Below are 27,885 nucleotides of genomic sequence, written 5' to 3'. Positions count from 1 at the left end.
CGAGAACCGTGCAGGAGCTTTCTTTCACTAGAGTAACATGGGTTTGATTCCAGCCTTCAGATCTTGTGAGGTACATAACTGATTCTTCTCGGGGGTCAAGTGGGTTGCCTCCGCTTTGTCTCTGCACCACGAGGGGTGCAGAAGATTGAACTTGACGTGGAAAGAACAAGACAAATTCATTTATTTTTATTTTTTGTTCTCTTCTTTCTGAGCTAGAAACCTTCTGAAGCCACTTTGCTATGTCTGTGACCAAGCCATTGAGAAATATTTCCTGCTATGGGCAACCCACACCCCATCACCCCACATTTTGAGGGTGCCCTAACTTCTACGACAAGGAAGACGCAGCATGGATACAGCATGATATAGCTCAGAAACGCCCACGTTGGGGTGAGGGAATCCTGCAATAAGGGATTGAGGCTGTTTTGGTTTTATTTTGTTTGTTCATGGTTTGGGGGACACAAATCCAGCCACACACAGAGGTTCTCCTGACGCTGCATTCAGGAATCACTCTTGCATGATGGTGGGGCTGTATGGAGAGCCAGAGAAAGAACCAGGGGCCTGTGCTGCAAGCCAAGAGCACTAACCGTCCTGCTCCCACTGCAGCGACCCAAACAGCTTGCTTGATCCTTAATTACCTTATACCTAACATTGAAGCAAATAAATGGGCTGGAAATCTTAAGCGTGGGAAAAGTCGGGCAGCGGTATTTCCGTCGACACACCACGAGATGGCGGTGTGGACGTTTCTGTTCCTCTCCAGGCTCATTTGTCTAAGAATTTTCCACCCTTGGGTTATCTTCAGTATTTAGTATAGGGTAATTAAGTATCAAGCAAGCAGCTTCCACAGGTGCAGCGTTAGGGGAGCCTGCGGTTGATTGTCTTTCACTTGAGTAATCTGGGTTCGATGCCAGCCTTCAGATATTTGTGGGGTGGATAGCTGAATCTTCTCGGGGGTCGAGTGGGTTTCCCTAGCTTTGTCTCTAAACCTTGAGGGGTGCAGCAAATTGAACTGAGCCTTTGATGGGCAAGGCAGGGTTATTTTCTTACATTTATTGTTCTTTTCTCTCTGTACAAAAAAGTTCTGAACGCACCTTCTGATGCCTGTGACAGTGCCCTTTTAAGGTTTCCTTTTATGGGCAACCCACACCCCATGATCCCACATTATGAGGGTACTCTAAACATCTTCTACACCATCGTGGGGAATGGAAGAATATACAGTTCTGACACCCTCAAGTCGGGGTGAGGGAATTCGTCATCAATGAACTGAAGCTCTGTGTTTTACTTTTTCTTGTATGCTCCTTTATGATTGTGGCCACACCGGGTATGCTCAGGGTCTTCTCCTGGCTCTGAACTCAGGAAACACTTTGTACATGACTGAAGAACTGTATGGGGATCCTATGAATATACCCGGGTCCTGTGGATACGAGGCAAAAGCCCTATCCTATCTGCTGCCATTGCAGCGGACAAAGCTGCAGTGCTTGATCCTTAATGACCCCATTTAAGCAAAGAGAAGGGCTGTAAATCTTAAACTTGGGAAAATTTGGACTACGGAATTTATGCCGAAATGCCAAGAGATGGAGTTGTGGGCGTTTCCATCCCTCTCCATGCCCGTTTCTCTAAGAATTTTCCACCCTTAAGTTTGCTTCTGTGTTAAGTATAGGGTAACTAAAGATCAAGCACGAGCTTCAAAGGGGAGTGGTAGGAGAGCCTTGAGGTTGCTAGTCTTTCACACAGGTGACAAGCATTTGATTTCCATCTTCAGATCTTGTGGTGTACATAGCTGAATCACCTTGGGAGTCCAGGGGCTGCTCCATCTTTGCTTCTGGATCACGATGGGTGCAGAGGATTGAACCTGACGTGGATACAGCAAGGCAAATTTGCAAGGCTGAAGCCATGGCACAGCAGGTATGGCGTTTGCCTTGCATGCGACCTTCATGGTCGACCCGAGTTTCATTCCTCCACCCCTCTCGGCAAGCTACCAAGAGTATCTTGCCCACACTGTAAAGCCTGCCAAGCTACCCGTGACGTATTCGATATGCAAAACACAGTAACAAGTCTCACAATGTTACTGGGCACGTTCAAGCAACTCTATGAAAAACGGGAGGACAGTGACAGTCTGAGCTGAAAAACATCTGAAGCTACTTTGCTATGTCTGTGACCAAACCATTTAGAAATATTTCTGCTATGGGCAACCCACACTTCATCACCCCACGTTCTGAGGGTACCCAACCCTCTTCTACGAGGAAGAGGCAGCATGGATACAGCAAGATACAGTTCAGAAACGTCCACATTGGGGTGAGGGAATCCTTCAATAAGGGACTGAGGCTGTTTTGTTTTTATTAGGTTTGTTCATGGTATGGGGGCCACAAATTCAGCAACGCGCAGAGGTTCTCCTGGCTCTGCACTCAGGAAGCACTCGGGCATGATGGTGGGGCTGTCTGGAGAGCCAAAGAGTGTGAGAGCTTTCTTTCAATTGGGTAATCTGGGTTTGATTCCAGTCTTCATATCTTGTGGGATACATAACTGGACTCACTATAAACAGTGCTCCACTCCCACAGTCCAGGGGCTTCTTTCCTGGGGCGGTTTGTGTTCATGAACTTAGCAGAACAGTCTCCGAATATCTTTTCCCAGTGGAGCGCTTGTTTTCAAGCGTGGGTGCTCACTTCCTACTGGTAACCCACAGAAGACATCCTACCTGTCTTGGCATCCTCATGAGGCTGAGGGCATAAATGCTCACTCGAGATTTTGTCACAGTGTGCATGACCAGAAGAATTCCACCTGGGCTGTTTCTACCCAAGGAAAAGCAGAGAAGGATTCCAATTACTGTGCTGTGCCTGATAGTCTTCTGGTCAAAAAAAAATTCTAGACCTGCAAGTTGGTTTCTAACATTAACCCAACTTGGTTGCAATTCTGACACGTGGATGGATTTTCCAGGCAACGACCTAATGTTTCAGCAAGATGGACAAGCAAAATAGACCGACAGCAGGTCACATAGCTGTGTATTATTTTTCCAACTCTAAGAACAGACACAGTAATGGAAATTACTCCCTCTGCAGAAAATGGAAGCACCAGTTTTGAGTGAAAATAAAAGGGGCCCGAGACTGGGATTGGTACTAGCTTAGTGTGGAGCTTAGTGGGATAGCTTAGTGGGATACACGTGTGAAGGCAATGATGCATCCCCTCACAGCCGAGACAGACCTTTGAAAACATCTCACCTAAAGCAGATATCTCTCGAGGATCAATGAGTTTTCTGTTATCTTGATCTATTCACTTAGGTGGAGAGAGGGTCACACCAGCATTGCTCAGGGATTCCTGCTGCTGGGACTCTCAGGGCCGCGAGAGATAACCAGGAAAAAACTGCCTTTCTTCAAACACTCTTGAACTTATTCGCCAACGTGGCTTGGCACATGCGTCAGGCAACCGCAAGCGAATGTCCGAGCTGGCAAAACAATGCAGAGAAGTCATCAATGATGATCTCAAAGACAGGAGAACACTGATGCTGGTAGATGCGGCAGAAGCTGGGAAAAGCATTTGTAATGCCCGCCTGTCCTTCACCAACTACAAGACCAAGATGACTGCCCTCCAACATCCTGATGGATCTATCACATCTTTCAGAAGGGCAATCAGAAGATTATTTATGAATTCTACTCAGATCTCTTTAATAGCCACGTCCAACTGCCCACATACCACTTACTGCGCAATGGATATATTGTTCCCAATGTTCCCCCTTCCGAAATTCAACACGCCATCTCATCGGTAAAGAAACAAAGAGCACCTGGCCCAGACAAGATCAGACCTGAACACCTGAAGAACTTACCATCAGTACTCATCAATACACTGGCTCGGCTCTTCACACGCTGTCAGAATGCAAGGTTCCATTCCAATGGAAAACCAGTAAGACTGTACTACTATACAAGAAGGGAGACATCCACAACATTGGCAACTATCGCCCAATCTGCCTATTGTCTGTCATCTACAAACTGTTCACTCGAGTCATCCTGAATAGGATTATCAGAACACTAGATGAAGAACAACCTTATGAAAAAGCTGGGTTCTGAAAAGGATTCAGTACCATCTACCATATCCACATGATTACTAAGCTCATTGAGCTTTCCCAGGAGTTCAAGATGCCGCTCTGTCTAACGTTCATTGATTTAAAGAAGGCCTTTGATTCTGTTGAGATGGAAGCGGTCATAGAAGCCCTAGCCAATCAGGGTTTACAAACTCAATACATCAGGATCCTCCGTGAGCTCTATTATGGATTCACTACCAGGATCTCACCATTCTACAAAGAAGTAATCATCCATGTCAAGAGAGGGGTTCGGCACGGTGATACCATTTCACCAAAACTCTTCAGTGCCACCCTCAAGAACATCATGCGACGACTGGAATGGGAAGGAATGGGAGTGAAGATAGATGGTCGGCAACTACACCACCTCCACTTTGCTGATGGCATCGTTGTAATAACACAAGACATCAGCCAAGAGGCACAAATGCAGACCTACTTCGACCGTGAGTGTGGAAAGATTGAACTACAGCTGAATCCTACAAAGACAATGTTTATGAGAAACAGCCTTGTTCCTGATGCTCCATTCGCTCTCAATGGAACCACCATCTCCGATTGCAACAGGTATATATACCTAGTTCGAGAAATCAACATGAATGACCTGGTACCTGAGTTATGCAGGAGGAAGAGAGCGGCTTGGAATGCTTTCAAGAGCGTTGAAGAAATAACTAAGAGGACAAAGAACCTCCAGCTACAAGCACATCTCTTCGATTCCACTGTTATTCCTGCATTAACATATGCTTCAGAGACCTGGGCCCTATGAAAACAGGATGAGAACGCTACTCGGGTCTCTCAAAGAGGAATCGAAAGAGCTATGCTTGGAATATCACGCATGACTCAAATGAGAGATAGAATCTGGAGTTCTGATCTCTGTCAATGGTCAAGAATCAGGGACACTGTCTCATCTGCCAAGGCATCAAAAATCAGATGGGCTGGACACGTACTGAGGTTTGCAGACAACCACTGGCCTAGAGCCATTACTGACTGGATTCCACAGCACGTCAACAGATCGCGTGGACGTCCACCTACAAGATGGTCAGACTTCTTCGTCAAGACCCTGAATGATCAGTTTGAGGCTCTGCATGTTCCTAGAACGAACAGATGCCATTGGGCTACACTAGCACGCAACAGGGATGCATGGAGATGTTACTGGCACCCACTCGAATAAATCGATGAATAAAGGTTGATCAAGTGATCTATATTTTAGGTTTTAGAATTACTTCTTTCATGCAGCAACACGGTTGGAACTGGAATATACTGTCTTGACTGAAGTTAGCCATAAAAACAAAACAAAAAAAAAAAAACTGGATGATGTTCACTCATTGGTGGAATACCGAACACTGAATGTGGAAATGTACTGTAAAGGGGCTGCTTCAATCATCCCTGATTCCAGTGTTTAGAGAGAAGGCGGACAAAGAAGGAAAGAAATTTGGGGCGGAAGAGAACCAGAAGTTTACAGGGATCAGGGATTCATTTATGCCAGTAACATGAGTGAGGGGTGTAGCCATTTACCCAAAATACAGATGCAACAGAACTGAAAACAAGAGATCTAAGCTGTGACCACTGAAACCTAGTCATGTGCTTGTCCAGATGACAGGCGGGGGTAGAGTGGGGACTGGGGTGGGGAGGGAATACGGGAACATGGGTAGAGGGAAGCTGATGCAGGGATTGGTGTTCAATTATTGTACGCCTAAATACAACTACTAAAAACTTTTAAAATACTAGCACTTTAATGAAAACTTTAAAAAAACAATACAATAAAATAAATTTCCAGATTGCAGTACCCACTGAGGTTAAAGACCCTCTAGTCCCAGCATTAGGCTCCGATATTTCTCCTGTGATGCTGAGACCATAGATGTGGTTGTGGGGATGGAGCCGGACCCCACCTTTCAAGTCGCATGCTCGGTCCACTGAGCAATCCAATGGCATAATAGTTAGTTTCAACAAGAGAATCTTACAGCACACCTGTTTCCTAAAGAAATTGCTGTAATGCCATATCCTGAACCTGTGATTTGAGTTCTGAAATCAAACAAAATGCACAATGAGAATTAGTCCAATATTGAATGGGATGCAGTAGAATGACCAAGCAGGTGGAGGACATCTCCATAGTTCTCACAGTCAAAACAAACCTACAGAAATGGAAAATCTGTGGGAAATGTTGCTAGGAGGAGCTTGGCAATCCCCAAAAAATCCTTTTGGGTTTTGTTTTTAATCAGACCCAGTGATGCTTGGGATACCATAGGGGATGCTGGACATCGAAGGTAGGTGGCATCTGTAAGGCGAGCACCCACAGTGATGCACTGCTCTTCTGGTCCTAATTAACTTCACTATGGGCTCACAGTCACAATTTAACATACACACAATAAAACAATTTTTGGTGCGTACAAGCGTAGAGCAGGTAGGCATTTGACTTGCATGAGGCTGACAGGGGTTGATCCTTGAACACTGCCAAAAGCAACTTATGAGAATCACCAGGAATAATTGCTGATCATCCCCAGGCCCCAAAACAAAAGAACACTCAATTTCTTCCCATATTCAAAAAAACATGGCAATGATACAAAGGCAAAGATATGCATGGTGTCAGATTGACTGAGCAGAGTCCAGAAAGGGCACCCGGCCCTTTCCGTGTACAGTCAGGCTAGTTATAGCCGGGAACACAAGGGCTTTGAAACACATGTACTACTCGACATAACTGACAGGTGAGGAAGAATGACAACAAAGTCAAGAAAGGAAAGAACAGGATCTCTCCATAATGAACAGATCCTGGGAGAAGATACCCCTACCCCCATGCCACACCCCCATATCACATGTTCTAGGGATGAGAAGGGGATACTCAATGTCCAATGAGCAACTCAAAGATGTTGTGGACTGGAGAACTCCTGGGTTGGCCACATGCAAGGCAAGCATCCTTGCTCTACTATTCCTCTGGCCATTTCTAAATAAATGGGAGAAAACGGGAAAAAATGGGAGAGCAATTACAAAGCTTTCAGGTTTAATTTTTCGTCATACAATGAAACACCCGTCCCTTCACCGTGCCTATTTTCCACCACTAAAAACCCAAGTATACTGCCATTCCACACCTCCCCCTACCTGTGGGGCAGATAATTTCCACATTCTTCTTACTACTTTGATTACATTCAATATTTTGACATGAGACCCACCATTATTATTTGGGATTTTTACCCCAGCACTCAGGTCTGGCGAAAATGCAACAGTAGACAATTCTTTTTCGATTGCTGGTTATAAATAACATATAATTTTGAAATTCTGAAATTTTAACAACTAAATCTGGAGGGATTTCTGCCAAAACCTGCTGGCTTCCGAGATTTGTGCCTGAGTCTCTGGGATTATGGCCATTAAACAGCTTTATCATGAGTCAGAGAGGCGGTTCGTGGGAATCGCTTAGGCTCTTGTTGGGGTGGGGAGGAATTGGCCGGCTCCACCCCATCCTGAGAGTCCCCACGTAGCTTCGTGAGTGTGGGTCCAAACCTAACTTTCCAAAGGCCTTTGGAGGATTGAGGCCACTGAGCCGCCAAGTGGGAGTCGTTGGGGGAACAGCACCAATTCCCCCTGGAGTGTACCGGGGACAGTAACTTACTGCAGGGTCCAGAGGCATTTCTGCTAAAAGGCGCTGGGTTTTGAGATTTGTCTTTGTATTTCTGGATAGCACCAAATGAAGGCAGGCCTTCCCACAAGTCTGACACGGATAAGGTTTCCCTCCACTGTGAATATTCTTGTACTTAGCAAGGATTCAGAATGGCAGAAGGCCTTCCAATATTCCTCGCATATATAAGGTTTTTTTTCCGGCATGAATGCTCCTATGCACACTACTTCTGAGGGTTATCAAAAGGCCTTTCCACACTTCTTATATGTATACAGTTTCTCTCCTGTGTGTATTCTCCTATGTAAATTAAGTATTGAGGACATACAGAGGCCTTCGCACATTCTTTACAAATATAGTTTCTCTCCAGTGTGAATTCTCCTATGTACATTAAGGCTTGAGGCTTCAGGAAAGGACTTCCCACATTCCTTACATATATACGGTGTCTCTCCACTGTGAATTCTCCTATGTACAGTCAATTGTGAGGATGAATTAAAGACCTTTTCGCACTCCAGACATATCTAAGTCTTCTCTCCATTATGAATTCTCATCTGTAGAGTAAGGGAAGAGAACCATGTGAATCCCTTCCCACAGGTCTGACACTGATGAGGGTTCTCTCTGAGATGAATTTTCATATGTGCAGTAAGTCTTGATAATCCAGCAAAGTCCTTCCAACATTCCTTACATATATATAGTTTCTCTCCAGTGTGGAATTTTCCTATGTTCACGAAGTGTAGAGGCTCCAGCGAAGGCCTTCCCACATTCCTTACATATATACGGTTTCTCTCCAGTGTGAATTCTCCTATGTACACTAAGTCTTGATGCCAAAGCAAAGGCCTTCCCACATTCCTTACATATATACGGTTTCTCTCCAGTGTGAATTGTCCTATGTAGACTAAGTCTTGAGGCTGTAGCAAAGGCCTTCCCACATTCCTTACATATATACAGTTTCTCTTCAGTGTGAATTCTCCTATGTACACTAAGGATTGAGGCTTCTGCAAAGGACTTCCCACATTCCTTACATATATACGGTTTCTCTCCAGTGTGAATTCTCCTATGTACTGTAAGTTTTGAGGCTATAGCAAAGGCCTTCCCACATTCCTTACATATATATGGTCTCTCTCCAGTGTGAATTTTCCTATGTTCACTAAGTCTTGAGGCCAAAGCAAAGGCCTTTCCACATTCCTTACATATATACGGTTTCACTCCAGTGTGAATTCTCCTATGTGCACTAAGGTTTGAGGCTACAGCAAAGGCCTTTCCACATTCCTTACATATATACGGTTTCTCTCCAGTGTGAATTCTCCTATGTACACTAAGACTTGAGGCTACAGCAAAGGTCTTCCCACATTCCTTACATATATACGGTTTCTCTCCAGTGTGAATTCTCCTATGTACACTAAGACTTGAGGCTTTCGCAAAGGCCTTTCCACATTCCTTACATATATATGGTTTCTCACCAGTGTGAATTCTTCTATGTACACTAAGTCTTGATGATTCAGCAAAGGCCTTCCCACATTCCTTACATATATATGGTTTCTCTCCAGTGTGAATTCTCCTATGTAAATTAAGTCTTGAGGCTCTAGCAAAGGCCTTTCCACATTCCTTACATATATACGGTTTCTCTCCAGTGTGAATTCTCCTATGTACACTAAGACTTGAGGCTACAGCAAAGGTCTTCCCACATTCCTTACATATATACGGTTTCTCTCCAGTGTGAATTCTCCTATGTACACTAAGACTTGAGGCTTTCGCAAAGGCCTTTCCACATTCCTTACATATATATGGTTTCTCTCCAGTGTGAATACTTCTATGTATACTGAGGCCTGAGGATCGAGTAAAGGCATTATCACACTCCTGACATATAGAAGGCTTCTCTCCACTATGAGTTTTCATAGGTCTATTAAGACTCGAGTTCTGAATAAAGGCCTTTCCACATGCCTGACATTCATGAGGTTTCTTTCCTGTATGAATTCTCCTATGCATAATAAGATGTGATGATTGATCGAAGGCCTTCCCACATTCTTCACATGCAAAAGGTTTCGCTCCTGAATTTATTTTCATATGGTCATGATGAAGTAACCCTTGACTCACACTTTGTTCTCGGCGCTGACTTTTCTGGGGATTCTGTCCACTGTGGTTTTCTAAGGGAACACCACAGTGCTGAGAACATGGGGAGGCTCCCCAACATTCCTTACACTTAGATGGGTTCTGCTCACGGTGACTTTGGTTGAGGGTATGTTGCTGTAAGGGACTCACTATAAACAGTGCTCCTCTCCCTAGCAGCTGCCCCCCTGGGGAATGTTGTGCCTGTGAACTGAGAATAACACACTCCAAGGAACTTTTTCCAGGAGATGGCTTCTTCAGAGTGAGGTAGCTCTCGCCATTCTGATCACCCTCAGAAGACATCCCGCCTGTCTCGGTGTCCTCATGGGGCTGAAGGCAGGATTGCTCACTCGAGACATTATCATACAGTGCAGGATCAGAGACATTCCACTCGGGGTGACAGCTTTCCTGTAGAACAACAGAGGATTCTAATTATTGACTTATTCACTGAGTCTTCCTGTCAAAAATCTGAGCCCTTCAGATGTGCTTTCACACATATGCACCACACAAATGCAATTACTGATATATGAATTGTCTTACTATAGAATAACTTCATGTTACTGTAAGTTGGACACACAAAATTGATGGATGCAGAGTCAGTAAATTTTGTGACTTTCCCCCATTTAAATTAATGAAGGAATACAACTGGAATAATTCCTTCTATAGAAAACAGATTCATCCATTTCAATAGAAAATGAAATAGATTCACATGTGGATTTGATTAAAGTTTAGCGTGGAACCTTTGATGCAGGGGTGAAGACAACGCTACATCATCACGCAGCTGAGACAGACCACGTGGCCATTGCAAAGCTCTCACCACAAGTGATGGCTTTCAGGATCAATGAAGTTTTTTCGTCTATCTGTTTTGTAGTTTCTATTTAGTGGGGGTTGGTTGGGTGGAGGGGCACAGCATGCAGTGTCTAGGATCAGTTCTGTGGGTCTATGGTGTCTATAACGCGTGCAAAGAAAGTATATTTCTCACTGCACGATCTACAGGGCCCACAAATTGGCTTTATATACAACTACCACTGTCAAGAAAATTAAAACTCACAGTATTTTTATACATGGTTGATTTCAGCACCTAGTGAAGCTAAGGGTCCTCTACTCCAAGAATCAGGCTTTGGAATTCCTCCCTGCCACTCCCAGCCTTCCACCTTAACAATCACATAGTTGGTCCACTCCTGCTGGCATAATAATATTTATTCTGAATTAGTTAATCTTACCAACTCACTCGTACTTGCTGATCCCATTCCCAAATCAAAGTGCTGTAATGCCAAATCCTGAAGTCGCGGTTTCATTTCTGAAACTGAACAAAACATGCAATTCAAGCACATGTCAAAAAATGTAGCAAAATGATGCCATGTAGTTAAGAGTACATCTCTGTGGTTCTCAAAGTCCAAAGAGTCCCACACTAAAGAAAAGATTCGGAGAGTGGAAAACTGTGAGTATCTTGGCAATTCTACACTAGGTTTTGTTTTTGTTTTTGAGCAGACCTAATAATGTTTGGGGAACCAGGTTATTGAACAAATTATTGAACAGGTCACCGTCAAGAACTGCAAGGCACTCCCTGCTGTACTATCATTCACATCCAAACTATTATGGTCTTACTTATTCAAAAGCCATGGAAGCAAATTATAGGATCATTCTGTGACTGACAGTCCAGAGGAATGAAGAGCAGCGTGAGTGCGGCACAGACCCAAGGATCCAGGAGACCAAGGCCCCGGTCTCAGCAACGTGTTTCATACATGCTCAGGTCACCCATACACTGCACAGGACCTGAGCCAGGAAGGGCCCTCAGACACTCACCTGCACACACACCTCTCTTCCCCGAACTCAGGGCTCCTCCTTCCAGCCAGGAGATCACCGCAGGCTTCATCCCAGAGTGTCCTGCCCCGACAGAGACAGAGGCATGGATAAGTGACAGGGAAAACGTGAAAGGTAAATACCCATGTTTTCCTGATATAACTGTGCAAATATCTGAAAGGCATAAACAGAATGTCCATTTCCAAAATGCCACATATTTCTAGTCATTCGAGAGGTAAGACCCAGGAAAATACCACAAATACTCTAGACATGGCCTTGTGTATGGCCGACAGGGGGGTTGATCAGCTCAGTATGTTGTTGGTTTTTGTCTTGTTTGGGGTCTCACCTGGCAATGATCAGAGGTGATTCCTGACTCTGTATTCAGAAATTACTGCTGCTGGTGCTGGGGGATGATATGGGATGCCGGGGATTTTACCCACGGTGTGCCGCTTGCAAGAAAATCACTTTCCTCCCTGTACTGTCTTTCTAGGCCCAGCAGCACATGGAGTTTCCTGACCACCTCACGAACTCATCATGGATTTCAGTAAAACTAAGTGCATAATAAATATGGAAATGGCCAAGGCTGGTAAGAGACCCTTATTTTTTTAAGCTAAAAAATGTATCCAGAAAGAGAGCACTGCAGGAGTTTCTCACGGCCAATCCAGTTGCAATACCTGATATCATCTAGGGTCCCTCATGCCAGCCAGGAGTGATTCCTGAGTGCAGAGTACAGGAGCAAATCCTAAGTCCTGCGGAAGTCTCACAAGAACCATTAGAAGTAAATCCAAGTACTGAAATAGGGCAGCGAGTAATGAGTTGAGAGACGAGATAGCAAATCCTGTGGTGAGGCACCAACATTTTAAGTTGCCAAGTCCACGGTACCCCATGGCCCCTGAGCACTCTTAGGAGTCATCCGTTAGCACAGAGCCAGGAGAATTGTGGACTGTGCCTCACAAACAAAGGCAACAGCAAAACCAATTAAACACACAAAAATTCGTGTAGTACACAAAGTAAATTGATTCACCAATGGATGGAACTATTTAAAGGGACCTGGGCGATAACTGGGCAGATAGGGATCTTCCCATGGGCACAGTTGAAACGGGTTGATCTGAATCACCCCATAGAGTACCGCTACCCCACAAGAATGATTTCTGAGGACAAAGATGAGAGGAAGCCCTGAGTATATATAGGTGAACCCTAAAAATAAACCAGGGAGGGAACAGCTACTGCGCGGCTGTCCAACATCCCAACCTGTCACAGAGCTACTGTTGGACACACAGCTGCCGCCCAACCCCAGGGAGCACACGTGGGTCTTTTCAGACAAAGTTGGCTCCACACTGTTCTCACCGACAGCCTGCAGATGCTGGTAGGTCTCCAGCAACACGTCCCTGTAGAGCTTCTGCTGAGAGGTCGCCAAGTATGACCATTCCTCCGGGGTGAAGTTCACAGCCACGTCATGGAAGGTCACTGCGTCCTGATTCAGCACACAGGAAGGGTGGGAGTCAGAGTCTATCTTAGCCTCATTCCCACTACTCTGAGGCCAGGTCCCAGGGTCCTATATTGTCGCTTGTCCTCTCCCCTCCGAATGAACAGCCTCCATACACACGCATGACTGACGGGTCCCAGAAATCACATAAGTCAGCTAGTTCTGCTAAAGTGGGAGGACGTTATACAGAAGGTTCTTGGATGTATCTGCCTTTCCTGGTAACCCCAGGACCAATTTGTGCACCACTGGTCCAGTGAGCACTGTAGAGAGGATCACCTGAACACAGACTTGTACGATCCAAAAGACTATCCCTGGGTGTAGCAAAAACCACTGCACGCTCACCGCTGCACTCCCACAGCACATGACCACTAGGATTGAGAACTCGACAGTCCATATAGACAACTACTCAGAGCAGTGCATGGCATGTGTGCCTGTAGGAACTCACTGCTCAGGACTGCCCCAAATCCCGCTCAAAGAAGGTAGAAGTTTCTGGACCCCAACATCTCTGCTGGCCTCAGAGATCCTTGGCTCTTTCTCCTTGGGATCAGCGCATGCCCAGAAATCCACACAAAAAATTATGTGAATGTAAGACTATATGACTGAGCAGGTAGTCTCTCCAAAGTAGGAAGGACAAAACAAGAGAAAAGCAAGTCTGGGGGCCCAAGTCACTGTAGTTTCCAGGGCGCAAACAGGGCCAGTACACCCCAGGGTGCTCTGAGGCCAGTCAGTTGTGAATCCAGAGCACACAGTCAAGAGGACAGCTGATGACAAAAACAATGCAAAAGAAACCAAAGCAGCAGGTTGGCATAACAGGACAGCTGTTCCAGGGAGAGCATGTAGGACTGGCGATCCTCAACATCCCATATGGTCCCACAAGCACTGCCAGGGGCAATGCCAGAGTGCAGCACAAGGAATGATTGCAAGAATTCTTGCTCTGCTACCCCAAATAAAACAGAAAACCCAAGATGAAACCTTTGGACCTCCAGCATCCCATTGGTCACCTAGACCTGTCAGGAATGAACATTGAGCACTGAGCTTTGAGTACTCCTCATGCACCACTGGGTTGGCCCCAAAGCCAAATAAAACAAAACAAACATACACAAAAGCAGCTTCAAACAGCAGAATGGGACGATCCGATCGGAAGTCTCATCTTGGAATCCATCCAAAAGAAATCCAAATAGATGGCCCTGGAAGCCGGGGCACTCCTGGTACTATCTCATGTCATTCTATCCATCTACTCCTACCTGGGGACGGTTTTTCAGAAGCCGCGTCACCATCTTCTCCTATCACTGTCGTTCTGAGGATCCGCAGGAGGCTCCGTGCAAAGAACTGGAGAAGTAAGAACAGTGAGCACCAGAGAGCAGCACCTCCTCACACTCCTGAGCTCAGACCAGCCACACCCTCGGGCACAGCCTCACAATTCCACCTCTGGGAGACAATGGCAGAGGCTCCTGTCTCCGCTGGGAATGCAAATTTTGTTGGCATCTGTGCTGCACTTCAGGAGAGGAGACTGGGCCCAGGCTACAGGGGAGGAAAAGACAGCCTTCTCTGATCCCCGGATTCCTCTCTGTCTCCCACAGGAAAGTCCCTGTGGGCCCTTCCAGGGGCCGACTCTCAGCCCAGGAGTTCCCGAATACTAGCGCCCCCCTGCAGGCTGGCAGCAGTGCTGCCCCATGGGAACCGTAGCCTGGAATGTGGCTCCACCATGTGACTTAGAGTGAACAAACCTTCGACACTCACTTGCAGGGTGGATAAGGACATGCACCTGGGCAATCTGTCCTTGGGGACCTCAGTATTTACCACAATGGCAGGTGTCGTTTGCTCAGGGAGAGATGAAGAGTCAGGCGTGCTTTGCAGCTTGATGTGAGGGACCTGAAACTCATGAACCAGAAAAAGATACACGGGTATTGTGGTTAGAAGGCAATAATGTGAACTGGGTGCTTGACTAGATGAACCAATCAATCCTCTGTATCCCCTATGGCCCCCAGCAGCGCCAGGGATAATACCTGAGCTTAGACACTCGAGTAACTCATGAGCATCTCCGCGTACTTGCTCTCTCTCCCCCCTAAAATATAAAGAACCAAAAATAGCCCCCGAAATACATTTTCATTGGCAAACCTCTGCCACCTGCAGGCCCCCTCCCCCCCGCCCCATATACCCCGCATGATCGCGGTTATCACGGCAGACAAGGAAGATGACCAGTAACAGGTCTCCTGCAATTAGGTGGAGGGGCTGAAGCTCTGCTCCTCAAATCTGGAGATTCTACAGAAGCGAGCTTAGGGCCAATGGTTCAAACATGGGACTGCTGGACGATTGGAATAGCCAAGCCCTCAGATGATTCCCGCATTCACCCACTGTTGCCCTATCCCAGAGCTGGAGACAATCATGGCGAAAGAGGCACCCCAGAATCACAAACTCACAACTGTCACTCCTGAACCCTGAGACAGCCCCCACCGCACCCCCAAAGCTCTGCGTCCCCCTAAAACCTCCATCACACCTCACGATCCACCTTGATGTTGACGAACAAGTGAAAAACCAGCGCAAAAGTGCCCCCCAAGTTGGCTCGGCCCCTCGGCTCAGAGTGTGGAAATGGGAAGGCGCAGGTTGCTCACAGGAGGTTGCTCGAATCCTGCAACTAAATCCTTCTTCAGAGTCCCCCTTCCAGGATGGGGAGCAAATATACTTGTCCTTTGCCAAGTGAGCCACAGCCCCAGTGTCTGAGTCAGGAATGGAAAATGAACCATGACATTTATGACATCACTTATGACATCACGTCCATTTCAATTAGGTACCTTAAAGAGCCAGAGTCTAAGCACTGAGAACCTTTTTGCCACCCAGGTGAATCTGTGCTGCAAGGGGGATGGACTCGAATAGAGGAGTGGAGAGGCAAATGCTGGACTGTTCGGTCACACACTGTGGGATTGGGGGTAAGGAGAAGTCCCCTGATCCTGCAGTTGTCAACTAACATCGAATCAATGTTATCTAAACACAGAATGTTACCCTGACTCCTGTCAAATGATCCCCGAGCTCAGAGACAAGAGTAAACACTGAGCACTGTAGGCTGCGGTGAAAAATATAACAAGAAAAAAGGCAAATTCTACCGAAGGGGGGAAAAATGATGTACAAAGACAAATTTGAGAGTGAAACATTAAAAGACTCAAATTTCTGGTCCTTAAAACTTCCCTATCCTTGGGGCTGGAGAGACAGCACAGCGGGTAGTGTGTTTGCCTTGCACGCGACCAACCCAGGTTCGATTTCCAGCATCCCATGTGGTCCCCTGAGCACTCGTCAGTGCAAAGCCAAGAGTAATTCCTGTGCATCGCCAGGTGTGACCCAAAAAAGAAAAAAAAATCCCCTATTTTTGATCTATCCTTCCTACAGAAACTCACAGTTTCTTCTGAATCCCTATTGTTCTTTCACCATTGTTTGTGCATATATATTTGTATATATAACTGTGACTTTGTGTGATTTTTGTTTTGGGGCCACAACCGGCAGATTCAGTGCTTACTCCTAGCTCTATACGCAGGAATCACTCTGGTACAGACATTATGGGAAGCAGGGGATAGAATTTGGGTCGATTGCTTGGATGGTTAAATTCGTACTCACTGTACTATGGCTACAGCCCTAAGTAAATGTGCTTCTACCACACCCAGTGAGATTTCTGAGCAAATGTCCTGACTCCTGGAAAACCAAAACTTTCTTGCTTAAAAAAACAAAACCCTCTACCCTGGTTGGATTCTAGTTCTAAACAATTTAGGTTTAATATTGGTTCATCGTTTCTCATCTGCTACAAGGTGCTGAGGCTAACTGAGTAATAACCATCACAATCACTCCCATTTCCTTAGTATTCATCTTTAACTTCCCTGTGCTCTGCTTCCCCTATACATTATTCACCCATTTCCCATAACCACAACCTGTGAATTGTAAAGTCAGATTCTTCAGAGATCTCTGGATTTTGTATTTGTAAATAAAATGTTGACTTTCTCTTTCCTTTATATCCTCTAGAGTTTACGTTAGAAAAAAAATATCCTTTTTTGCTCCTGGACAAGGACCAGTGCAGTCCCAGGTTGGGAAGATTGTGCTGGGAGGATTGGGATGGCCATGCCCCCAGCCCTCAGCTTTGTATATAAAAAGGAAGGCAATATTATGCTTTTGTAACTTCAGAGTTAATTGACTGCAGACACTATATACTCCTGGGCATTGTCATGTTTATGAGACTTAAACCTCAGCTCCCCTTTATTCTTCGCACCCCAAAAGCAAGAGACTAAATGGACACAGGATAGATGTGAGCTATCCTGGCATTGAAAAGGAACAGGTAAGCACCATAACAAATTCCATTATGTTCCAAACATGAGCAACTGAATAAGGATCCTTCTGTGCTTAGGATGGACTAACCTGTCCTGGGGAGTGTAGTCTGGGAGCTATAGGAGACACCCTATAAACTTAATATACCTCTTACTGTGTCCATTCAAAATGAACAGAAAGAGTAAGTGTAAATTTAAGATGACTGTTTCAATGAATATTAACTAAGCAAAGAAAAAAATATGTCCTTAGAGAAAATCCTGCCCTTGAGCCCTTGAGCTGATCTCTCCTTCAAGTTAGATTTTTGTCCTAGAAGTTTCCCCTGAGGGAAGGGCTTTACATCCTTTGATTGTACAACCACATCTCTGTGTATTTGCTACCCATAACTCTGTGGGATGGGCTGGAGAATAAAGGCTGTGGAAGACAGGTCAGGAGAGGGAATGAGGAGCAGTGGGAGACTGGTATAGGTACATAGGAGAACGGAATAAAGAGCAACTCATCACTGTGAGTCCACAACGTATAATGTGGGGGTGCGGTGAGGTGTTGGTAGCCCAGCGCTCCCTCCACAACTCTGGAACCCTTCCCAACAGAGACAGAGTGAAAGGAAGACAGGAAATCACATCCTGATGGTAAAAGTGACCTGTTTATTGCAGAACAGCTACCATACTTTTAGAACATCTGAGGGGGCATGAGGTAAGGACATAGGAATAACTGATCATTTACGCAGATAAATATTTGGCAGAGGAAATTCTCATGGGGGAGATTCACCTAAGGAGACACTCTGTCTCTTATCTTTTCCTCTAGTTGTATAAGTTATCAACACTTGTAGTTGTTTGGATAAAGACAGTAAGAGACAAAGATGACAAAACTTAATTCTCTGGGCTTTGACAGCAAATAAGGCTTTTTTTTTCTTTTTTGGGTCACACCCGGTGATACAAGGGGATACTCCTAGCTCTGCGCTCAGGAGTTACTCCTGGCACTTCTCAGGGTACCATAAGGGATGTTGGAAATCAAACCCAGGTCGGCTGCCTGCAAGGCAAACACACTACCCGCTGTGCTATCTCTCCAGCCCCCAGAGCATATAAAGCTTTTAACACTTACTTCTATGGGCTCTGAGAGCAAGCAAGGCTCTTACTGTAAATCCCAGACTAAGTCTTCAGGCCAGTTCAGCTTGTCCTTCCCCATGGGGGTCCTATCTCTAACGTTGTAACAGTTTGCATCAAGACCATGCATACGTGCATTCTAGAATGTTCCATTCCGAAGCCAGGGTAGTTTTCCCACTTGCCCCGGGTCCATCCAAGTCCCACGGCAGAACCTCCCTTTTGGTGTGTTAGGAGCTACAGAAACTGAAGCTCGAGTCAAGTAATTATGACCAAGCAATTATGCCCAGGAGTGGATATACTTGAGTCCATCAACTCCCAAATATTAGGAGTATAAGCATCGATGGTCTTTCTGTGTTTAACCAAAGAACAGTGCTGTAGAGTAAAAACATAAAAAACTATAGGGGAAACAGGAAAGCAGGTACAAATACACAGCCACTTCAACTACAAAGCAGTACAAATACAAAGTTGAGAATTACCAGAAAGTTATGGTTTATAAGTAATCAAGACTGACCTGGGGAACTGAGACAACGCGAGGGAACTGTTACATACAAAGGAAATGTTAAAGATAAACTTTAACTAAATTAGAGATGTTAGCAAGGACATGATAAGCTTCTCTGGAAGAAGGAAAAGGGGCAATTCATATCTGAAGCCTAAAACACTGTGGGTTAATATCCAGCAGATCACCAAGAGCCTGGGCCCGTTTCCTTCTTCGATCCTCTGTCACCCTTCACCGGCCAGGGTGGGGAGACCAATCATGGCCACCAAAGGCACACAGCGCATGCCCATACATTACTGGAACACAACTCTCAGTACTCAGTGCAATAGCCGAGTTTTGCCTGCTCAGGGAGAGAGGAAGAGTCGTGGTGCAATTTTCAACTTGATTTTAGGATACAGAAATCCTACGTTAGAAAAAAACAACAATGTGGAGTCAGAGATAGTAAGCTGGGAGGGGCAATTCCCATGCTGACCCAGATCGATATTCGGCATCTCACATGAACCATAAAGAACTTAAAAAAAAAAGTATTCCAGAGTGCTGCTCCTGAAGTAAGCCCCGAGCTTCCACAGAAGCGCCCAAAATACAACCAAAATAGCCCCAAAGTAAATTTTCATTTGCAAATCGCAACCATCCCTAGAACCACGCCCACAGGATGGTCTGGACATCAAGGCTACTAATGAATAGTGACTGAGGGCTACAGTGTTATTTGCCATTTGGGAGCTGCCCCTCCCGCCACTCAAAAATGAACAGGCCTTTTATAGTTTTGGAGGAATCAATGGCGATATGGACGAGAAACTAATGACTCTGCGCTGAGGCACCCGTCCTGGTGGAGCTCGGAGATCGAACTTGGGTGGGCCTGATGCAAAGCAAACACCCTAACCTCTGTTCTATCTCTCCAGTCCTCTAAGAGAATTTGAAGGTTCTACAGCACTGAGGTCAGGGCGAAAGCGTCCAGGACAGCGCCCAGCACAGTCCCGTGCTGGGAGGGTCAGGACCGCCCAGCCTTGATGCTGTGTAGCCACCACGCTCAGCCTCGCACCCACCTGCCACTGCCTTACGGCGCAGCTGAAGGCGACTGTGGCTGCAGGGGATCCCCAGAACCATGGACTCACGCCCGTGACCCCTGCGCCCCTTTACAGCCCCCACTGCACTCACCAAAGCTCCGCGTCCCCCACAAAACCCTGGCGTGCCTCAGGAACCACCTGGATATCGGTTGAAAAAGGAGCGGAAAAGTGTCCTTAGAGCTGGCTTGGCCCCGCCCCTCACAGTGTGGAGACTGGGATGCGCAGGGCGGGGCACTCACGGGAGGCCGCTAGTGTCCTGCCAGGAGACCGGCCTTCACAGACCCCTTCCACGCGGGACAGCCACTTCACCCGTCACCTGCACAACAAATGGAGGCTGATCAAGCTTCTTGCAAGCAAACACCTAAATGCCATGCTGTGATGTCACTTTCGCTTCTGCAAGCATCCTTAAAGGGTCAAGCACCAGCTCCGCAGAGAACTAGAAAAATGCAGGTAAATGTGTAAGGCTGGTTGGCTGGAGCGATAGCACAGTGGATAGGCGGTTTGCTTTCTACACAGCTTACCCAGGTTCAACATCTGGATTCTATATGGTCCCCCAAGCAGGGCCAGAAGTGCAGAAGAGCCAGGAGAAACCCCTGAGTACTGCTGGGTGTGACCCAAAAAGAAAAAAAAAGTGTACTGCACGTGGAATGGGCTCACATAAAGGACTGAGAAGTGGTGGCTAGAGAGCTCAGTCACAAAGTGGGGGTCTGGAGAGGAAGTCCCCTGATCCTGTATTGCACAGTGACTCTGAAGCCTGCCCTGGAGATGCAGATAGGAACTGCTCTAGAAACAACCCAGAGAGCCAGAGAGACACTGGAACTGGAGGAAAGGCTTCTACCCCTTAACAACACCAGAGCAGTGGACTCATGCCTACAAGAAAAACCCTAGGAGGCAGTTTCAGAAACAATATTTCAAACCAACAGTGGCCCGAGGGGTAGTATAGTGTGTTGGGCACTTGTCATGAACTCGGTCAACCTGAATTCAGTCCCTGACATCCCCAATAGTGGCATGGGAACCACCAGAAGTAACCCTTAAGAACTGTCAGGTTTTCACCAACACACATTCTAGAGGAAAAGGGAGCTCAGATAGAGAACGGAGCACCAAATAAAGGTAGTTGGGAGGATCCTCCCAGGATGGGAGAAGCATGCTGAAAGTAGACTATAGACCAAACATGATTGCCACTCAATGCCTCTTTTGCAAACCACAACACCAAAAGGAGAGAGAGTACTAAAGGGAATGCCCTGCCACAGAGGCAGGGTGGGATAGGGGGAATGGGGGTGGGAGGGATACTGGGACCCGTGGTGGTGGAAAATGGGCAATTGTGGAGGGATAGATATTTGATCATTGCATAATTGAAATCCAAGCAGAAAAATTTGTAAGTCTACAACTGTACCTCATGGTGTTTCACTAATAAAATTTTTTAAAAAAATACATAATTAAGTACATAAAACACCGCGTACAGAACAACCCCCAGCATGGAGCCATGCATGGGGCTAACAGGCAGCAAAGCACACTGGTCACTTTGCGTACTGGCTTGGCCTTTTGCACAGATCTACATGGTATTTAACATTTTGGTGTATAATAGATTGTTAGGATTTTACTGCTTCCAAAATGTTAAGTCTCAAAACATTTACCCTCAGTATTTGTGTAAATCAAATGGAAAACTGCATACAATGAGTGCAGATATGCTACAGCGAGTGAAGTTCTTCCTTGCATGTGGCTCTACCTGGACACAAATTATGGACAGCACTGCGGGATGTGGCTCCCAGAACATAACACAGAAGGGGATGAAGAATGGAGGTTTGGCTGTCTATCCAATGTCAAGAGTTCACCTCAGCATCCTGGTTTATCTCTGCCATGATCCTCTGCAAACCAGGGCCTCTGAGCCACGTCAGAGTCACAGCAAAGAATGAAACCATGGTGAGTCTTGACAGTACCCAGCAAAATGCAATGTCTGTACCTATTTACTTCTTATTTAATTCCTTCCACCTTGCTTTATCACTAAGAACCATTATTTACCAGTTAACATACTGGGAAGTCCACATGCCAGGACATTGTCATAACCATGGTGCAGGGGATAATCAGCAAGTACCGTTCAGTTGTGGTACTATTATCACAGGAAGCTTTCACACGTAGCAGGATTATTTCCTTCCTTATAGTCCTTTTGTATCAACCCGCCACCCACTTGTTGAAACTAAATTGTTTTACCTCAGGGCCCTGTTCTGACGCTGGCCATTGTTATTATGGAAGTGACTGATCCAGCATAACTTTTATACTTACTAAAGCTTGAGGGAACATGAAGGCCTTCCTATATTCCTTACTTACAGGATATTTTCCAGGATTCTCTTTAAAGTCGCAGGTGCGAATAATGCACTTTCCATTTTCTTACATAAATATATATATTCTTACATATATATATAAATATGTGTATTTATATATAGCTTCTCTCCATTGTGAATTCTCCTATGCATAAGGCCCGAGGATCCAGGACAGTCCTTCCCACACTCCGACAGATATAAGGTTTCACTGCAAAATGACTTTTCACATGCGCAGTAAGGGCTGAAGACAAACTGAACACCTTTCCACATTTCTTACACATATGAGGTTTCTCTGCATTGTGAATTTTCCTGTTCAGAAAGCTATGCCAATTGCATCAAAATTTCCTGCAATCATTTCATATATAAGGCCTCAATCCAGGATAAATTTTTCTCACACAGCAAAGCTTGAGGATTGAGTAAAAATCTTCCCACACCCCTACATATGTTTTCTTCGAGTATGAATTTTCCTATGTTTAAATAGGAGTTAGGGGAAAGTGAAGGCTTTGCCAACGCCTTTAAAACATAAGGTTTGTCTCCAGTATGAAAATTTCAGTGTCACAAAGGGACTGTGAAATAAGCAAAGGCCTTGCCACACTCCTTACATGTATATATATACATATATATATATTTATGTATATGTATATATTTATATATGTATATATGGATTCAATGCAATGTGCGTTTTCTTATGGACAACAAAGTTTGAATAGTAAGTGAAGACCCTACCACAGTACCACAGTAGTGACACGAATAGTATTTTATTCCCCTGTATGAACTTTCCTATGCTCAGAAAGACCTGAGAAGAAATGAAAGGCCTTTACATCTACCTCTCATATATAAGGGTTTTCTACGAAACAGAAATGATAAAAACTACGATTTCAGGAATAAGCAAATGCCTTCCAACTTTGCTCACAAGTATAAATTATCTCTCCAGTGTGAGTTTTTCTGTGTACTAAGGCTTGTGGAATAAGCAAAGACTTTCACTCTGTATATGCATATGGTTTCTTTCCAGTGTGACTTTTTCTGTGCATACTAAGATGTAGGAGTCAGAGAAATGCCACAGCACATTCCTTACATGCATACGGACTCTCCAGTATGAAATCTCCTGTGTATAAGGTATGAGGATCCATCAAAGGCCTTCCCACAGTCCTTACACTTAAACGGTTTCTCTCCTGTGTGGATGTTCACATAGTCCCACCCGGGTGATGCTGGACTGAAACTTTGTCCTCAGTACTTACATTTCTGGGGATTCTGTCCAATATGGGCTTCTATGGGAAAGTGATGGTGCTGAGGACATGGGAAGAGTGATCTTCTGATCACCCTCAGAAGACATCCCACCTGTCTCGGCATCCCTGTGGGGATGAGGGCCAAATTGCTCACTTGAGCCTTTATCACAGTGTGCAGGAAGAGACATTCCACCAGGGATGGCTGTTGCCATGTAGAAGAACAGAGGATTCAAATTATTAGTCTATGCCATGAGAGTTTTCAGGTCAAAAGAACTCAAGCTCTGCAGGTAGGTAGCTGGTAGGGTAAAGGACAATGAGGTTCTTGCGGAAGTGATAAATCCAGATGGGAATGAAAGCGGTGACTCCAAAGCCAACCCTGGGGATTCAGAGAGGAACTGGCCTAGTAGAAACCCAGAGAGCTGGAGACATGGATGGAACAGGAGCAAATGCTGGTAAGAACATCAGTGAGCATGGTCCGGCCCATGCTCTACCCCTTGACAACACGCGAGCAGTGGACTCTCAGCTACAAAGAAAACCGCAGAAGGCAGTTTCAGAAACATGATTTCAAACTGAGAGTATCAGGCTAGTACAGTGTGTTGCATGCAGTCAATCTAGGTACAATGTCCAGAATTCCAAGTGGTCCCCTGAGCACCATCTGACTCATAGATGGATGGAATTTTGGTCTATCCAATCACGAATGTTTCCTTTTTTTTACCTCTAATATTAGTGAAGTGACATGGGTGGGATCGAGGAATGTGACCAACCTTGTGAGTAATCACAGGTAAACGGAATGGTATGCTGGGATGTGGGGAGCTTGGGACCTGACCCATAATCTCAGTTATAAAAGATTTCATCAAGACGCCCCTTTCATCCTTTCAAACGACATTCTGTGCACAGTTACGTGCATCTAAACTCTCCAATTGAGACCAGAGCAACTGTAGATTGGGATAGGGTGTTGCCTGCACATGGCCAACCAAGGTTCTATCCCCAGGATCCTGTAGAGTCTCCCGGAGCACCATCAGAAATAATACCTGAGTGCAGAGCCAGGAGAAACCACTGAGGATCACCAGGTATTGTAGCATAACAGTGGTCTGCCCTTGCTCCCTGGCCTGGGAGAACTTATGTTTGTTGATTGCCCATAACCTTGTCCCCTGGTCAGACTTTGACTTGTAAATATTGTCTTTCTCTTCTCCTTAATGTCTTTTGCATGGTTAGCTATTTCAGAGCAATTGCTTTTTGTATGGATACAGGAAGACAGTTAGAAAGACAAGCCTGAGCTTGAGAGTTGATGGTCTCCAGATAATATTACCTCCTGGACACCTACTCCCTTGACTGAAGCCTCAATTGCCCTTACTCCCTCGGTCCTCAGAAGAGGGATCCGATGACTGACTAGATGGACCCAGGGCAAGGGGTGAGCTAGCTACCCTGGCATCGAAACGAACGTGGACAAAGTACCAAAACACAAAGTGAACTTTGGGGGGCTGGAGTGATAGCACAGCTGTTAGGGTGTTTACCTTGGACACGACCACTGCAGGTTTTATTCCCAGCATCCCAAATGGTCCCCAAGAACCGCCAGGAGTAATTCCTGAATTCATGAGCCAAGAATAACCCCTGTGCATCACTGGGGGTGACCGAAAAACTAAAAAAAAAAAGGGGAATTGTGTAGTTAATCAGAAAAAAGAACACAACTTTCTCGACTTAGCAAAGAATCATTTTTATGAAGGCTACAGAGATAGCACAGAGCACGAGTTGCTTGTCTGGCACATAGTGACCAGGGTTCAATCCCTATCACTTCACAGGGTCCCCAAACCTAGCATTATCAATGAGAACAGAGCCGGGGTAAACTCTAATCTCCATTGGGTGAAGCCAACCAAAAATAAATCAATAAATTTAGGTGCCAGAACTATAGTCTGGTAGGGTACTGGCCTTGTACACAGCTGACCTGTATATCCCGGCACCACACTGAGTACCGTTTGGTACCTTTTGGCAGCAAACACAGGGCATGACTATATATATATATATATATATATATATATATATATATATATATATGTAAAGGTAAAGGCCCTCCCGTTGATCGTCGATTTGCTCGAGCGGGCCCAGTAACGTCTCCATTGGAGACTTTGTTGTTACTGTGTCTGGCATATCGAATACTCTCGGTAGCTTGCCGTGCTCTCCGAGAGGGGCGGAGGAATCGAACTCGGGTTCGCCATCTTGGCCGCTTGTAAGGCGAACGTCCTACCGCTGTGCTATCGCTCCAGCCCTAAATGTATATATATATACAGTAAAGTAAAGGCCCTCCCATTGGTCATCGATTTGCTCGAGCGGGCCCAGTAACGTCTCCATTGGAGACTTTGTTGTTACTGTGTCTGGCATATCGAATACTCTCGGTAGCTTGACGTATATTATATATGTGTGTATGTGTGTATATCTATATCTACATCTATATCTATATATTTAATTTGTTCACAAGTCAACCTCCACCAACCAGTTTTATAGAATGCAGGCTTGGATTTTGCTACAGGTGGCAGAACTTTGAGCTTACCTGAGTAGTTCTTGGGGAATACTGCGTTGTACAGGAGAGTGTACCATGGCAGATTGCATGCAAGGACAGGTCCTGCATTCCTGGCCTATCTCTGTCTGCAGGAATTCAAATCCTATATAAATAATATGAACCTTGTGAGAAAGATACAGGCATGGGGCAGGGATGAGGCCCAGCTGGTAGATAGTTGTTAGGGCAGGGTTGCTGGCACCTGGGGCCTCCTGGTGCAAACCTGAGCCAGAAGTACAGGCTGCAATTTCAAAGGTTTGCAGCGGCCCGGAAGAGCTGAGACTGAGTGGGAGGGGACTTGTCCTGAACGCAAAAGACTTAACTTCACAACCTGAATTGCCAAGGAGTGATCCCGGAGCACTGCTGGCTTTGGCAAAATCCTGCATAGCCAAACCGCCTCCTGCCCAAATAAAGGCAATGAGGAGTTAATTGCCAACAGAAGAGGTGTGAAATCTAGTAATATATTCTCAACTGTCAGTCCTCTGGGTTTGTTGTTTTGTGTTGGGATCACATCCAGAAATGCTCAGGTCTTACAGGCCAGGTTTTAAGACTATGAATTGAGTCCTATGGGTACGTGATTTTATAAAAGAAAAAGAGGATGAAAAATTAGAGGATGAAAAATTATACTTGGAGCCAGAGTGATAGTACAGTTGACAGGGCATATGTTTGGTCCCCGGCATCACATACAGTGCCACAAGCACTCCTAGGAGTGATTCCTAAGTGCCAAGCAAGAAATAACACCTGAGCATTACCGCTGTGTCCCCAAAAGAAAAAAGAAAAAAAAGAAAAGAAAAATTAAATTTAGCCCAAACGAGATTTTCAAGTCCATAATTTTGCTCAGAGCCTCCAACTCCTTCATTTTCCCCTAACAGCCATCTGTTGAAAGGGCTCAAGAAATTTCACGTGTGATGAAGCCAAGAGGGGTAACATAAGAATTATTGGAGTCCCAGAGGTACAGGAAGAAAACCTTGATGAAGAAGAAACTGTCAAAGACATCATTGCTACAACGTTTCCAGAGCTGAAGAAAACTTGTGACCATATTCAGGAGGCCTGAAGGGTACCAGCTAGAAGAAATCCGAATAAAAATACCCCAAGACACATTCTGATCAAAATGACCAAAACCTTAGACAGAGACAAAATTCTGAAAGCAGCAAGATCGAAGAAAGAAATCTCTTACAAAGGAGCATCCTTAAAATTCACAGCTGATTTTTCTGATGAAACCCTTATGGCCCGAAAACAGTGGTGGAACATAGTGAAAAAACTCAATGAAATAAATGCCTCCCCCAAAATACTTTACCCAGCAACTCTCTCATTCATAATAGAAGGAACAACACACAGTTTCACAGACAAACAACAGCTCAGGAACTTCATAGACTCAAAACCGTGGTTACAAGATCAACTAAATGGGCTACTTTAAGGCAAGAAAGGCCCCTCAAATACACCAAATTTCAACAGAACAATAGGACAAAATCCCGTAACAATAATCTCTCTCAATGTCAATGGGCTAAACGCACCAATTAAAAGACATAGAGTGGCAGGATGGATTAGAAAATTGAACCCAATATTCTGCTGCCTGCAAGAAACACATTTCAATAGTCAAAGCAAACACAGACTCAGAGTCAAAGGCTGGAAAACAATCCTACAGGCAAACAGCTCCCATAAAAAAGCTGGGGTAGCCATCCTAATATCAGACCACATCGATTTCAGAGTGAGGAAGGTCATAAGAGAGAGTGAAGGTCATTTCTTATTGATCAAATTATCTGTAC

At 45.3% G+C, this 27,885-nt stretch overlaps 1 protein-coding gene across 1 annotated transcript in view; it reads right to left on the bottom strand.

Annotated features, from left to right (window-relative positions):
- Window positions 1-2,062: 2,062 nt before the first annotated feature.
- LOC130022011 (zinc finger protein 345-like) overlaps window positions 2,063-27,885 on the bottom strand; it is a 43,357-nt gene continuing 17,534 nt past the window's right edge. Inside the window, exons 2-3 of the mRNA XM_056112737.1 lie at window positions 8,393-9,437; window positions 2,063-2,085 (exon numbers count right to left, since the gene is read on the bottom strand). Of these exons, the coding sequence (XP_055968712.1) occupies window positions 2,063-2,085; window positions 8,393-9,437 (1,068 nt within the window). The remainder of the gene's footprint in view (window positions 2,086-8,392; window positions 9,438-27,885) is intronic.

Source organism: Sorex fumeus, unplaced genomic scaffold, assembly GCF_029834395.1.
Source record: "Sorex fumeus unplaced genomic scaffold, SorFum_2.1 ptg000019l, whole genome shotgun sequence".
Taxonomy (NCBI): Eukaryota; Metazoa; Chordata; class Mammalia; order Eulipotyphla; family Soricidae; genus Sorex; species Sorex fumeus.
The sequence above is the reverse complement of the archived record's forward strand: the minus strand, read 5'-3'. Positions and strand labels throughout refer to the sequence as shown.